At 42.4% G+C, this 12,495-nt stretch overlaps 1 protein-coding gene across 1 annotated transcript in view; it reads left to right on the top strand.

The window, feature by feature from the left end:
- Positions 1 to 12,495, top strand: part of CLINT1 (clathrin interactor 1) — an 84,121-nt gene that overhangs the window by 48,763 nt on the left and 22,863 nt on the right. The window contains exons 5-6 of the mRNA XM_073355206.1: positions 664 to 828; positions 5,182 to 5,359. Coding sequence (XP_073211307.1) covers positions 664 to 828; positions 5,182 to 5,359 — 343 coding nt within the window. The remainder of the gene's footprint in view (positions 1 to 663; positions 829 to 5,181; positions 5,360 to 12,495) is intronic.

A 12,495-nucleotide genomic window follows, 5' to 3' on the forward strand; every position in this document is an offset into this window, starting at 1 on the left:
TTTATATTAAAATATGCACTAGAGACTGGTCCCCTGTGGTGTCCGTAAAGGAATAGCTTTAATCATATGGGAAGAAAAGGTTAGAGCTCCAAAACACACACATCTGTTTGAAGCTGGGGGTTTTTTTCCTCCCACCAAATAATATTTACAGTGCAAAGGCAGCAAGGCCAATGTGTGTTTTGAATGTGAAAGAGGCTGGCGAGAAAAGCAAATTTTAGTTTTTAGCTGAAAGCACTTTAAAAATTCAGTTTTGCAGTGTGACAGAATTCTAGCAATTAGTGTTTCTAAAACTGCACTAAAAAAGCTAAAAACTGGTGCTGATTCTTAAAATGGGTTAAAATCGGAATAAAATGAGTGAAGAAAATAGTTTAAATCTGAGTTTGGTTGTTTTACTCCAAAACTTACTGTTGTTGGTCTGTTAAAGATTAATGCTAGACCTTTCTAAATAAAAATTGTGCTTAATGAAAATACATGATTTAGCTGAGGATGAAATTTCAATTGAAATAAAATGTTACGTTTGACCTCATATTTTAGACAGGTTCAGTGCATTTTAGGATTTTTCTCATAACTGTTCATTTTGTAACTTTTTAAATTTGTTAGCTTGTCTAATGCTCAGTTCTAACTGCTATTTCTGAATGTTTTCCCCTTTGCCAATATATACAGATGAGAATGGCAAAGACCAAGGTATAAACATACGCCAAAAGGTAAAAGAAATGGTAGAGTTTGCCCAGGATGATGATCGACTTCGTGAAGAGAGGAAAAAGGCAAAGAAGAACAAAGACAAATACATTGGGGTTTCTTCTGACAGTGTCGGAGGGTTCAGATATGGTGAGTTCAGTGCTGTGTTGGTCAACTAGTTGAGGAGAGCAATTTGCACCCAGTGACTTAGCTTGGTTTCATGGATGTGCTGCACGGAGCAAATTAATACTAAAAGAGTAGCTACTTACTGAGCAAATCCTTCCTGGATAAATTGTCCCTTTCTAAAGGACTCTTTAAAATATACCTGGCAATTTTAATACTCTTATCAAGCTAATAACTTTTCACATCCTTCTGGTACCTCTGAATAGAAATTAAATATTTTCAAATGTCCCTGGGCGGGAGGGGGAGAGAGTCACTTAAATGAACTAAAATGGAGATTTTTTTTTTTAATATGGCTGATGGTGATGCACTGACACTTCCAAAACTTAACTGATCTACCTAAAAATTGGCATGTAGGGTCTTTTGCCACAATAGAATTCGAATGGAAAGTTTGAAGCAAATCAAACAAGGCATTTTAAAAATACAGGGCTTCCAGAAGAATTCTGTGGGTTTTTTTGTTCTGTTTTTTTTAAATTGCTAATACCTTGTCACCGCTTCATAGCTGAAAAATGGCTTGATGTAGACTTTCTACCCTTGTCTTAGCGAACTGACCTCGCTGCGTGCCTCTGATTTTGTTTTGGTGGTGGGTGTATGGTGTTAAAGTAAAACAATGTGTACCTTAAGATATGCAAGCAGATCTTAAACTCCCCGGGTAGCATTATATGGACCCTTGGCATATAAGCCATCATATGTATGTATTTTGATATTCACATCAGGTCTGTGTGGTGGTGGTAATGTGTGTGTGGTGCTGCTTGCTGATCTACAATCTCTAATGGAATTCAGGGGTCTGCATCTGGTCTATGTGATTTTTTTTTTTTTTTTTTTATTGTATGCGTTGAATCTGCAGTTCCCATGCGCGCCTCAAGGAGCGTGCTTCCCAGTGCCAGCACGAGCACCACACCCACTTTGCCTTGATACGCTAGGAAACTTGCAGCTGAATATGTACTGTGCTGCTTTATTGCACCCACCAGGCCCACTCTGCCTTGCAAAACTGAAGGCAGGTCACCCATTCAGTGTTTCAGTGGGTGCTTGGGAAACTTAAAGGAACCTTATTTGAGCAACAGCTGGTATTGAAGCTTAGGGAACTGTGAATTTAAGGGAGGAAAACTAAGCAGTAGCTTTGTCTTAAAAATCAGTTTAAAGGGATATTCTAGGGTTAAAATGCAAAAATGTATAAGTCTGTAAATGCCATTAAGGTCACTTGACCATTCATAACTCTGCATCTCTCCTTGACAATAGGTGCTCCAGAGCCTAATGTGTCCAGGGGAAGTTGCCCTTCATCTGCAGGAGTGATTGCCTAAAATCTAGCTTCATAGAACTGATAGGTTTTTTCCTATGACTTAAGCATTGATATCTCACATCAGGCCTTTTTTTGCCGTGCTTTGAAGCTTCCCCACCTCTCTCTGCTTTGCTTAAATGATCACTCATGAGCAATGCAAGGCACATCTTTGTGCACCACTCCATCCTTGGCCTCCTGCATGCTCCCAGCCCTGCCACAGTGAGGAACAAAGCTCTGAGCGGTGCATCTAAATTTGCATCTCTTCAGTGTAGCCCAACATGTTGCATCTAAACCATCAGTCTGTCCATATTCTCCCTGGTACTATTAGAGATCGGGATATTTTCCACTAAGAGGAAAGTCCAACCCTCATGCTCACAACTTCTGAGTGCTCCTGTGCAGTGAAACCAGTGTGACTTCTCTGTGCGAGAATGGACTGTATGTGAGGGAGGTGTGCCAGGAGTATGCATCCTCTATGTGATCTGGAGATTTACTCTGAACAAGCCACTGTGTGGCACTATGGACCCTTACACATACCCTTCCTCCTCTCTGTGGTGGAAGTGCCAGTGGGCTGAACCGTCTCCATGGTATAGGGAAGGATTCCCTTCCTTCCCCCTCCCCCCCCCCCACTAAATAAGATAGACAGGCAGTTCCACTATGCTGTAGGATAAGTGCCTCCTTGCAATATATTTCTTTGGGTTTTTGCTACCTGCTGGGGGCTCTGGTAATCCTCTTGTCTTGTAGAACACTCATGGGCCACTGCCTCTATACCTTCTTCATTGTTGTCTCCTATCTTTCTGTCTGGGTTGGCTCTTGTTTTACTCTGTCCAAAGATAACTTACCCACCCCATGTTGATCAGTGGAAAACTTCATTCCTTTTCCGTATTCTCTTCGGCTCTTTTCACCACACTTCCGAATCTGAACCTGTCATCTCATTCAAATGTTATTTGTTTTTATACTAAAGGATCTATAATTAGCATCGCTTCATTTATCACTATATTGAAGTGTTTGCAAGCCATTTGCATCATCTTAAAATGCCAGCACAAAAAAACCCCCTTCAGGCTGAAATTTTACATACAAGGTCAGGTCTTTCAGCTGGAAAGGAATAGTCTCTTATACAGAAAATGGATTTTTTGCAGAGGGATCCAGTAGGATTTATGGGGGGAAATAGTTTTAAGATTCTTTTTGCTTTTTCTGAAGTATCCAAAAACATATCCATTTGGGTTATTTTGTGAGTTTTAAAAAATGTGAACAGGCTATTTTTTAGCCCACGATTTTTAACAATGCTGTGTCAGGCTAATGTGTAACAAAGTTCTGGAACATGTGAATAAACTTTACATAGGGAAACTTGTTTTTTTTTTTCACAACCCCACCCAACCAATATTTCTTTTTGTTGTCTCAATCTACATTTCAGTACATCAGGCCAGGTTTTTAAGCTGTTTGTCAGCGTTCTAAATGTTTATAACACACAAGGAAACACAATAGAAGTTAAAATACAGAAACAACAACAACAAAAAAACACATTCAGTGCACATTGATGTGCTGTCTAGCACTTTCTCTGCTTCTTGTGATGGAGAGCACTATTGATTATCTGGTTTGGTAGACACTTTCAATATAGTCTTGGTACATATAAAATGGAGAAAAGGATATAGGCAGCTGGATACTAACATTGAGCCATTTGATCAGAAAGCATATCTGTACGTGTCCAGATTCTGTGTTATACCAAAAAAAACTAACAAAGTGAGTCACTTTGATCTTCACATTTTCTTTTCCGGAGATTGAGATTTTTATTTTTGCATGTGTAATTCAGATTGGAGAGAGGCATAATTTGGATTCAGTTGAACCTTTTTCATATTCCTATCACTTGTGTGTGGATTTAAAACTTTAATTGAGCATGATCCTTGTATTTTTTTTTTTAGTATCTTACAAGTTTCTTATGAGTTCCCAAATAATTTACTGTTTTTGCTGTGTGCTTGCTAGTTCCCTTTCACTCAGGTAAGGCACTAAAAGCAGGCTGGTCAATGTTTCCTTTCTAATTTTTATGCCCTATAACCAACATGTTCAAATGTTTGGTGCTTAAATGTAAGTACTTGAATACAAATTTAGGTACCCCATAAGTGGCTTAATATTTCCAGAATCCAAATACCTGCCCTATGAAAACCAAGCCACTGATTGGGTGGCTAAAATTTTCAACCGTAGTGCAGTCATCATCATTGTTTCAGATTCCAACAATTCAAGGGGAAGTTTTAGTGAAAATATCTACTTTAATAAATCTCCATTTAGATGTGTACATGGACTATTTGCACGTAATTCAAGCACAGCTATAATCTTTTTTCTAAACTAACCAGCAGCTAGTTGGAGTTCTTGCTTCTCAACATTCAGAAGCAGATTTATTTTGCTGCTAATTCTTGATGGCTCTGTAGTGTTGAGAAGTGAAAGCACTGACTGGCTGCTGAGAAAGTAAGTTGCTATACTTTCCTTAATGGTTTTTAAATCTTGTTGTTTTTGAGGGTTTTTTAACAGGAATAGATGCTAGAAATATTACCATATGTTTTCACACTAGTCTGTTTTGGTGTTTGGTACTCTGCCTCTGTATTCATGAGCTTTTAAAATGTATAAAATCTTTGAAAGATTTACCACTTAGCATAGCAGCTTGGCCTGGAATGCAGTATTGCACGTTAAGTGACCATTATAAAAATGGCATGTTCCAATTCTGATAAGTTGCTTATACAGCCTGAGTTGATTCTCTTATGCTGCTCCTCCAGCAAGGTTTAACACTATCCTGATGTGCTATGCTGTGCAGTGCATTAAGGTTGTGTAGTTATCATAAACAAAAGCTTTTGAATCTGTATTCCTGCCACTTAATCATTGGCCTTACATGGCGTGCCTTGCTGTAGCAGTGTTGATTCAGCACTGTGGGAGCTTTCAGTTTGCTTTGAAAACTCATAAGATTACAGTTTTTGTGGGGTAAGGGGGGACGACTCCAAAAAGACTACAGGCTTTTTTGTGTGTTTACCATCAGTATTATGTCTTCACAAATTATATAGGTGAAAGGTATGATTCTGAGCCCAAGTCAAAATGGGATGAAGAGTGGGATAAAAACAAGGGTGCTTTTCCATTCAGCGATAAACTAGGTGAACTGAGTGACAAAATTGGAAGCACAATTGATGATACCATCAGCAAGTTCCGGAGGAAAGATAGAGAGGACTCTCCTGAAAGATGCAGGTACTTTTACTGTGTTAAAATAGCTGTATCTATTCTGAATAGTCACTGTTATTGTAAGGCTTATTAGGTGTCTGCAGTTTTTTGCCACGCTTTCCCCTCCTAATAAAAATACAATTTGGGGCCAGTTTGTTGTATGACCCTCTCCCACCCCCTTTACCCTGCTCTGTTGGTCCGGGGGTGGGGGGGGCGGCTATGTAGCTGTCCTCCCTAACCCCAGAGAATAAGAAGGCTCTTTGGGTGGTGTAGAGTCAGCATAACTTCCCTGGCCCTGCAACTGCTTGTTCAGGGGGAGTCTGGCCAAAGTGCACTGAGCTCTAGTAATTCTCAGCTATTGGCCTCCTGGGCCCACTGCAGCAGCCTTGAAGCTGCTCTATTTTATGACAGAGTCCAGGCAAACTCCTAAATGACCCAAGAATAGGAGGAGACACAGAAATTGCTCATAGCCACTTTAGCCCCACCCTCCATCTCCTATTTTCATTGTTTTTCACTGGGTTTCTGTATTGAGCAGATCTCAGGAAGAACAGATTTGGCCCACTTACTCTTGTACTTGAAACAAATAGTTTCATTTTCAGCTAACCTTTTTGTAAAATATGACAGATGTTTGTTCACCTGGCCACTAAATCCTCTGCAGTAAGAAAATAAAACTGAGGTGTGTTTGCCTACAGCACGAACTCTAAATGCAGCACAGTTTAACAGGTGTGTTAAATTTTATTATTGAGAGATCAAAATCATTCTTAACAATCTGAAATTGCTACAGAGAAAATGCTCATTTAAATAATTTCCTGTTGGGTAAACATTCTAAAATTGTAGGAATTCTAATACATCGTGCATTTATGTGTATTGGTAGTTTTTCAAAACACTATGTATAAGTATTTTTTTTAATACCAAGTGGTCCATCAGGGAAGTGAAAGTAATACTAATGGCTGCACTTTTCAGAACAGGGCAATATGGCCTTCCCCCTAGGACATTAATAAACCAAAACCTAGTACTCTATGCACACATCAGCGTTCCCTCTTAGAATTTATCATCAATAGACTACAAAGAGAAAGGATCAGAAGAAACCTAAACAACTTCAGATTTAACAATAATGGTACATTGATTTGAGCTTTATGTCCTTATCCTTCAGAAGCAATTTTGCACACAAGAATATCCTTAAAGATCCTTAGCTATATTTCAAATAGAAAATGAACAAATATTTACCTTGATATTCCCCTCGTGTTGTCTTGTGCCACTGTGTTCTTCCTCCCACTACTGCTCATCACCTGGGTGTATCTCCATCTCCGAGTGTGCCAAGCAAGCCTCTCTCCACCTTCTAATCCCACCCCAAAACAGTCATCTTTCAGCTAGCTTTCAACTGCTAATCTCTGCTCTACTCCAGTGTTTTTAATCTTCTGCACTAACCAGTTCTCTAACTTAATCATTTGCTCTTTCACACCTCATAGTTATTACATCTTGTATACTTTGTTGTTATCCTTTCTCTTTACATAATCATTAAGTCATTATGCAAGGTAGCCTGTTTCCTCTTGTTTTTTCCTACCCCCCCCCCCCCCCCCAGATGTTCTGGTTTAACTTGGATTTAAACCTGGAGAATGGTCAGTTTAGATGAGCTATTACCAGCAGGAGAGTGAGTTTGTGTGTGTATGGGGGTGGGGGGGATGTGAGAAAACCTTGATCTATGCAGGACATAGCCCGACTTGATTATGTAAAGAGTTGTCACTTTGGATGGGCTAGCACCAGCAGGAGAGTGAATTTGTGTGGGGGGGTGGAGGGTGAGAAAACCTGGATTTGTGCTGGAAATGGCCCACCTGTTGATCACTTTAGATAAGCTATTACCAGCAGGACAGTGGGGTGGGAGGAGGTATTGTTTCATGATTTCTGTGTGTATATAAAGTCTGCTGCAGTTTCCACGGTAAACATCTGATGAAGTGAGCTGTAGCTCACGAAAGCTCATGCTCAAATAAATTGGTTAGTCTCTAAGGTGCCACAAGTACTCCTTTTCTTTTTTCTCTTTCCTTTCATCTTTTACCAGAAATGTCAGCCCAGGGACAATGTCTTTGATTCTGTAAAGTGCCATAAAAGCATTTGGTATTATTAAATCAGCTTTTAAACAAGGAGTAAAAATGGGAAATTATGCAGCATACACAAGCAAAAATGCTCTTCCAAGTGGTAGTTAAGGTGAGGTGGTGCCATCTAAGTCCCAAAATGCAAAATAATCCAGACTTATGCCAATATGCCGTGTCTCTAGTACTGCACAAAAAGCAATCCAAAAGCATCTTTTTGCCTGAACAGCATACATGTGGAGCCTAATCTGGAAGCCATTACTTGTGCAGTGGGAATTGAAACAAATGAAAGTTTTGTCCGCAGGAGGAGCAAAGTCTTCAGGGTGGGTCCATATTGTCATAGGAATCTCATGATGTAATGTGTAATTAAAACCCAATAAAAATCATATTGATAGCTATTTATGCTCTTAGAACTGTGGTACCTATTTTTATCGTTTCCTGTTCCATAACCCACTAATTGAATACTGCAGGTGCAAGTTCTACATAAATATTTAATGTCTAAGCATCAGTGATTGGAAGAAATTGGATTTTAGTAATTGTGTGTGGCTTAAAAATTAAAAATCCAACACTGCACAGAATGGTACTTTGAAGAATGTGTGCAATAGATATGGAGTTTGTATCCTTCAGTCCTTCTGGGTTCATGGAAATAACCTAAATCAGTGGTTCTCAACCTGGCGTACACATACTCATGGGTATGCAGAGCTCTTCCAGGGGTGCATTAACTCATCTAGATTTTGCATAGTTTTACAACAGGCTGCATAAAAAGCACTAGCAAAGTCAGAACAAACTAAAATTTCATACAATGATTTGTTTATACTGCTGTATACACTATACACTGATATGTAAGTACAATATTTCTATTCCAATAATTTTATAATTGCATGGTAAAAATGAAAAAGCAAGTAATTTTTCAGTAATAGTGTGGCTGTGACACTTTTTTGTATTTTTGTGTATGATTTTTGTAAGCAAGTAGTTTTAAGTGAGGTGAAACTTAGGGATACGTAACACCAGTCAGACTCCTGAAAGGGGTACAGTAGTCTGGAAATGCTGAGATCCTCTGTCCTAAATCATACAAATGTATGTCGAAGTTGTCAAGTCCAGTCCCCTACACTGTGGCAGGATCAAGTAAACTTGACTGATTGTCCAACCTGTTTTTTAAAACCTCCAACTATGGGAATTCTACAACCTACCCTGGAAGCATATTCCAGAGCTTTATAACCTTTATAGTTAAAAGTTTTTCATAATAGCTAATTGGTCCCGTCGATATTCGCTTCTTGAGGACAAGCGGTGCCGAGAGTCCCAGTCGGATGGAACCCAGACAATCTAGTCGGCGCTGAGGGAGATCCACATGGACTCTGCCCCAAGTGGTCGCTCGGCGGTGAACAGCATCGGGAATGTTCCCTCGACTGGTACCGGTACCGGGCTGGAGGCGACTGCAGAGATCCCAGTGGCGGCTTGCCTCTGGAGCATGGGGCCGACATCTGTGGCGCTCTGGACAATGTCCAGGGACATTACGTTTTCCATGTCCACTGAAGACAGGACCCCCAGCAATGGGGTTTCATCTGAAGCAAGAAAGATTTAGGTTAAGTGGCCCACCGGCTCTTCCGAAGGTGGGGAACTCCCCAGGTGGACCTATTCGCGATTTGGCAGAACTAGCGATGCCCCGGTTCTGCTCCGGAGGGACCCGAGGAGGGGCGCTGTCTCTGCCTTTCTCCTGTCCTGGTCAGGCCGACTTCTCTATGCCTTTCCCTCTAATAAGCAGGGTCCTGGAGAAGATGAAGATGGACAAGGCCTGGGTCGTCCTGATTGCCCCGGCGTGGCCCAGGCAGCGTTGGTACAGGACCCTCGGGGCCTGGCAGTAGCTCCGCAGTGGCCGTTGCCGCTCTGCCTGGACCTGCTCTCTCAGGACCAGGGCTGCCACCTCCATCCCAACCTAGCAGCTCTTTACCTCACGGTGTAGCTGCTCAGTGGCTAGGTGGAGAGGAAAGGACGTGCTCAGAACAGGTTCAGTGCGTCCTCCTCAAAAGTAGACTGCCCTCCACTCGCTGCGCTTATTTGGTGAAGTGGTCCCTTTTCTCTAGGTGGGTGGCAGACCACGGTGTCTCCCTGGTGGCTGCCCCGATCCAGCTCATCCTTGATTACCTCCTCCACCTGAGGGCCCAGGGCCTGGCGCCCTCGTCAGTCAAGGTGCACCTGGCAGCCATATTGGCCTTCCATCCGCCGGTGCAAGGGGGCACGGTATTTTCCCATGCTATGATTGGCTAGTTCCTTAAGGGTTTGGACGGTCTTTTTCCATATTCTAGAGTCCCGGTCCCACAGTGGGATCTAAACCTGGTGTTGGCTCCTCTCACAGGGCCCCCATTTGAACCACTGGCCACATACTCCTGGTCTCACCTCTCGTGGAAGGTGGTCTTCCTGGTTGCAATCACGTCGGCCAGGCGAGTCTCGGAGCTCAGGGCCCTCAGCTCCGAGCCACCGTACGCTGCGTTTCATAAGGACACGGTCCAGCTCTGCCCACACCCCGCGTTCCTCCCGAAGGTGGACTCTGCCTACCACATGGGTCAGGACGTTTTTCTACTGGTCCTCTGCCCCAAGCCTCATGCAGCCAGTGAAGAGCGCCGTCTCCACACGCTCAATGTGCGGTGGGCTCTGGCTTTCTACCTCGAGCGGACCAAGCGGTTCAGAAAGTCCTTGCAACTGTTCATCGACTCAGCTGACCGTGCGAGGGGCCAGCCGATTTCCACTCTGCGGCTTTCCAATTGGATCACTTCGCGCATCCACTCCTGTTAGGAGTTGGTGGGTGTCCCCCCGCCACCCATTGTGAGGGCACACTCAACTTGGGCGCAGGCCTCATTGACTGCCTTCATGGCCCACGTCCGCATCCAGGACATTTGTAGGGCCGCCACGTGGTCTTCAGTTCACACGTTCACCTTGCACTATGCGATCGTTCCCCAAACCAGGGATGACACCAGGTTCGGCAGGGCTGTCCTCCATCCTGGGAACTTGTGAACTCCTACCCACCTCCAACAGATATAGATTGGAATCACCTATTGTGGAATACACATGAGCAATCACTCGAAGACAAAAAGACAGTTACCTTTTCTGTAACTGGTGTTCTTCAAGATGTGTTGCTCATGTCTATTCCACACCCTGCCCTCCTTCCTCTCTGTTGGAGTTGTCTGGCAAGAAGGAACTGAGGGTGGGGGGGGGGCGCACAGCTCCCCTTATATCGTGCCAGGCAGGCACCACTCCAGGGGCCGGGGGGGGGCACTCCCCCCCTACAGGTACTGCTAGGGGAAAAGCTTCTAGCACCAGTGCACGTGGCGAGCACACATACCTATTGCGGAATAGACATGAGCAACACATCTCGAAGAACACCAGTTACTGAAAAGGTAGCTGCCTTTTATCTCCCATGTCTTTACATATGCCACTCCTCATAATACATCCCAGAATAGCACCCTTTGTTGCAGCTGCATCACGTTGTTGATTCATTCAGTTTGTGAGCCACTGTAAGCCCCAGATCCTTTTCAGCAGTACTACCACCTAAATGAATTCACTTAAAAACAAACATCCTCCCCAGTTTATTCGCAGTCTGTGAGGGTGCAGTACTGTAGAATTAATGTGCTGTTCTACTCTGAAAAGTGACTACGTAAAGGGTACTGCCTCAATCCACAGATCTTCTCTGTGTTCAGTCTCAACTGTTGACGTTGCTGATTAAAAATTTTTTTTTAACTCCTGTTTGCACTGCAGTCAGTACTGCTCTGGAAGGATGAGAACAGACTCCGTCTGCCTTTCATCTCGTCATTAGAATGCTTAAAATTCCAATTACAATCTTTATTTTTATTGATGCATGAACTAGAAGAACCCAGCTTGACTTTCAGATTCCTGGTCCAGTTAGAAAAAAGGTTCTTTTTTACTTATATGCTGAACACTTGATCTAAGTCATTGAGAGAGAAATATGTAACCCCATCATGCCATTTTTCAGAGCAGAGCTACACTTAAGGTATGTGCAGCTGTTTGTCTGCAGAGAAACTGGGCCTACAATTTGAGATACGGCTATTTTTGAACCTTAGAAGGAAAACATTCCTGTCTCACAGAATTGTTCCTTTCCCAACTTACCAGTATTGATGGCTCGTTGGAACTGAAATGGTAGAAGAGAAGGCAATTCAGAAAGCAGTCACTAAAAAAGCCCCTGGTTTTCTGTTCGTTGGGATTTCCCCTAATCTTACACTAATGATCCAAGCCTGACCCCAGTGTCCTCATTGCTTTGCACTCCATTAATGCTGATCCCATCCTTATGTACAGAAGCAGTATTTTCCACCAGGTACCTTCATGCATCTGTAAAACAATTTCTTAATACCAAACAGGAATTCTTGAACTCTGTCCAAATTTCTCTCGAACATTTTAAGAAGCTAGTGTAGGCAGCAGATGGCAAAGGAAAACAAATTGTGGTGTTGGTCTCCCATAAAACCGTAAGTGTCATCTTCGCTAAAGGTGACCTTGGTTTAAAGAGTGGTAATCCTTCTTTGTGGGCTGACTAGGTTTAGGCATTCTGCCTCAAACCATCTCCCCCAGAATCTAAGGGACAGTAAACCATTTTCAGTCCCAGGGGAGGGGGAGGGGAGAAACTCTAAAGAAAGAGACCACAGGCTAGAGTTCAGCTCCTGGCTGTTATGTGAACATGTACTGCTCATAGGACATTGAATTTAAGACTCAATACAATACTAGATGAAACTTCTTAACATTCACTATGCAGTTCTCACATGAAGCGGTGCGATTTTATAGGGATTTATTCTGTACATGGTAAACACACTTAAAGCGAACATTAATCTATAATGTTTCATTGCTGTTAATGTGACCATCAAAGAAAAATCAAAACAAATCTCCTGAGACATTCAGTTTGAAGCAGTACAGTTTATTATAGAAAATTGGGCACTGTAATATTTTATGTCCTACATTTCAGAATATATATTTAACCTCTCTGGAAAACTTTCAAATATAACACATGTATCCACCTAAACGTCGCTTCTCTAATGCTGTAGATTTGGAGATCAGTTCACCACTCAAACCCTTTTT

This window comes from Lepidochelys kempii, chromosome 8 (assembly GCF_965140265.1).
Source record: "Lepidochelys kempii isolate rLepKem1 chromosome 8, rLepKem1.hap2, whole genome shotgun sequence".
NCBI classification, from domain to species: domain Eukaryota; kingdom Metazoa; phylum Chordata; order Testudines; family Cheloniidae; genus Lepidochelys; species Lepidochelys kempii.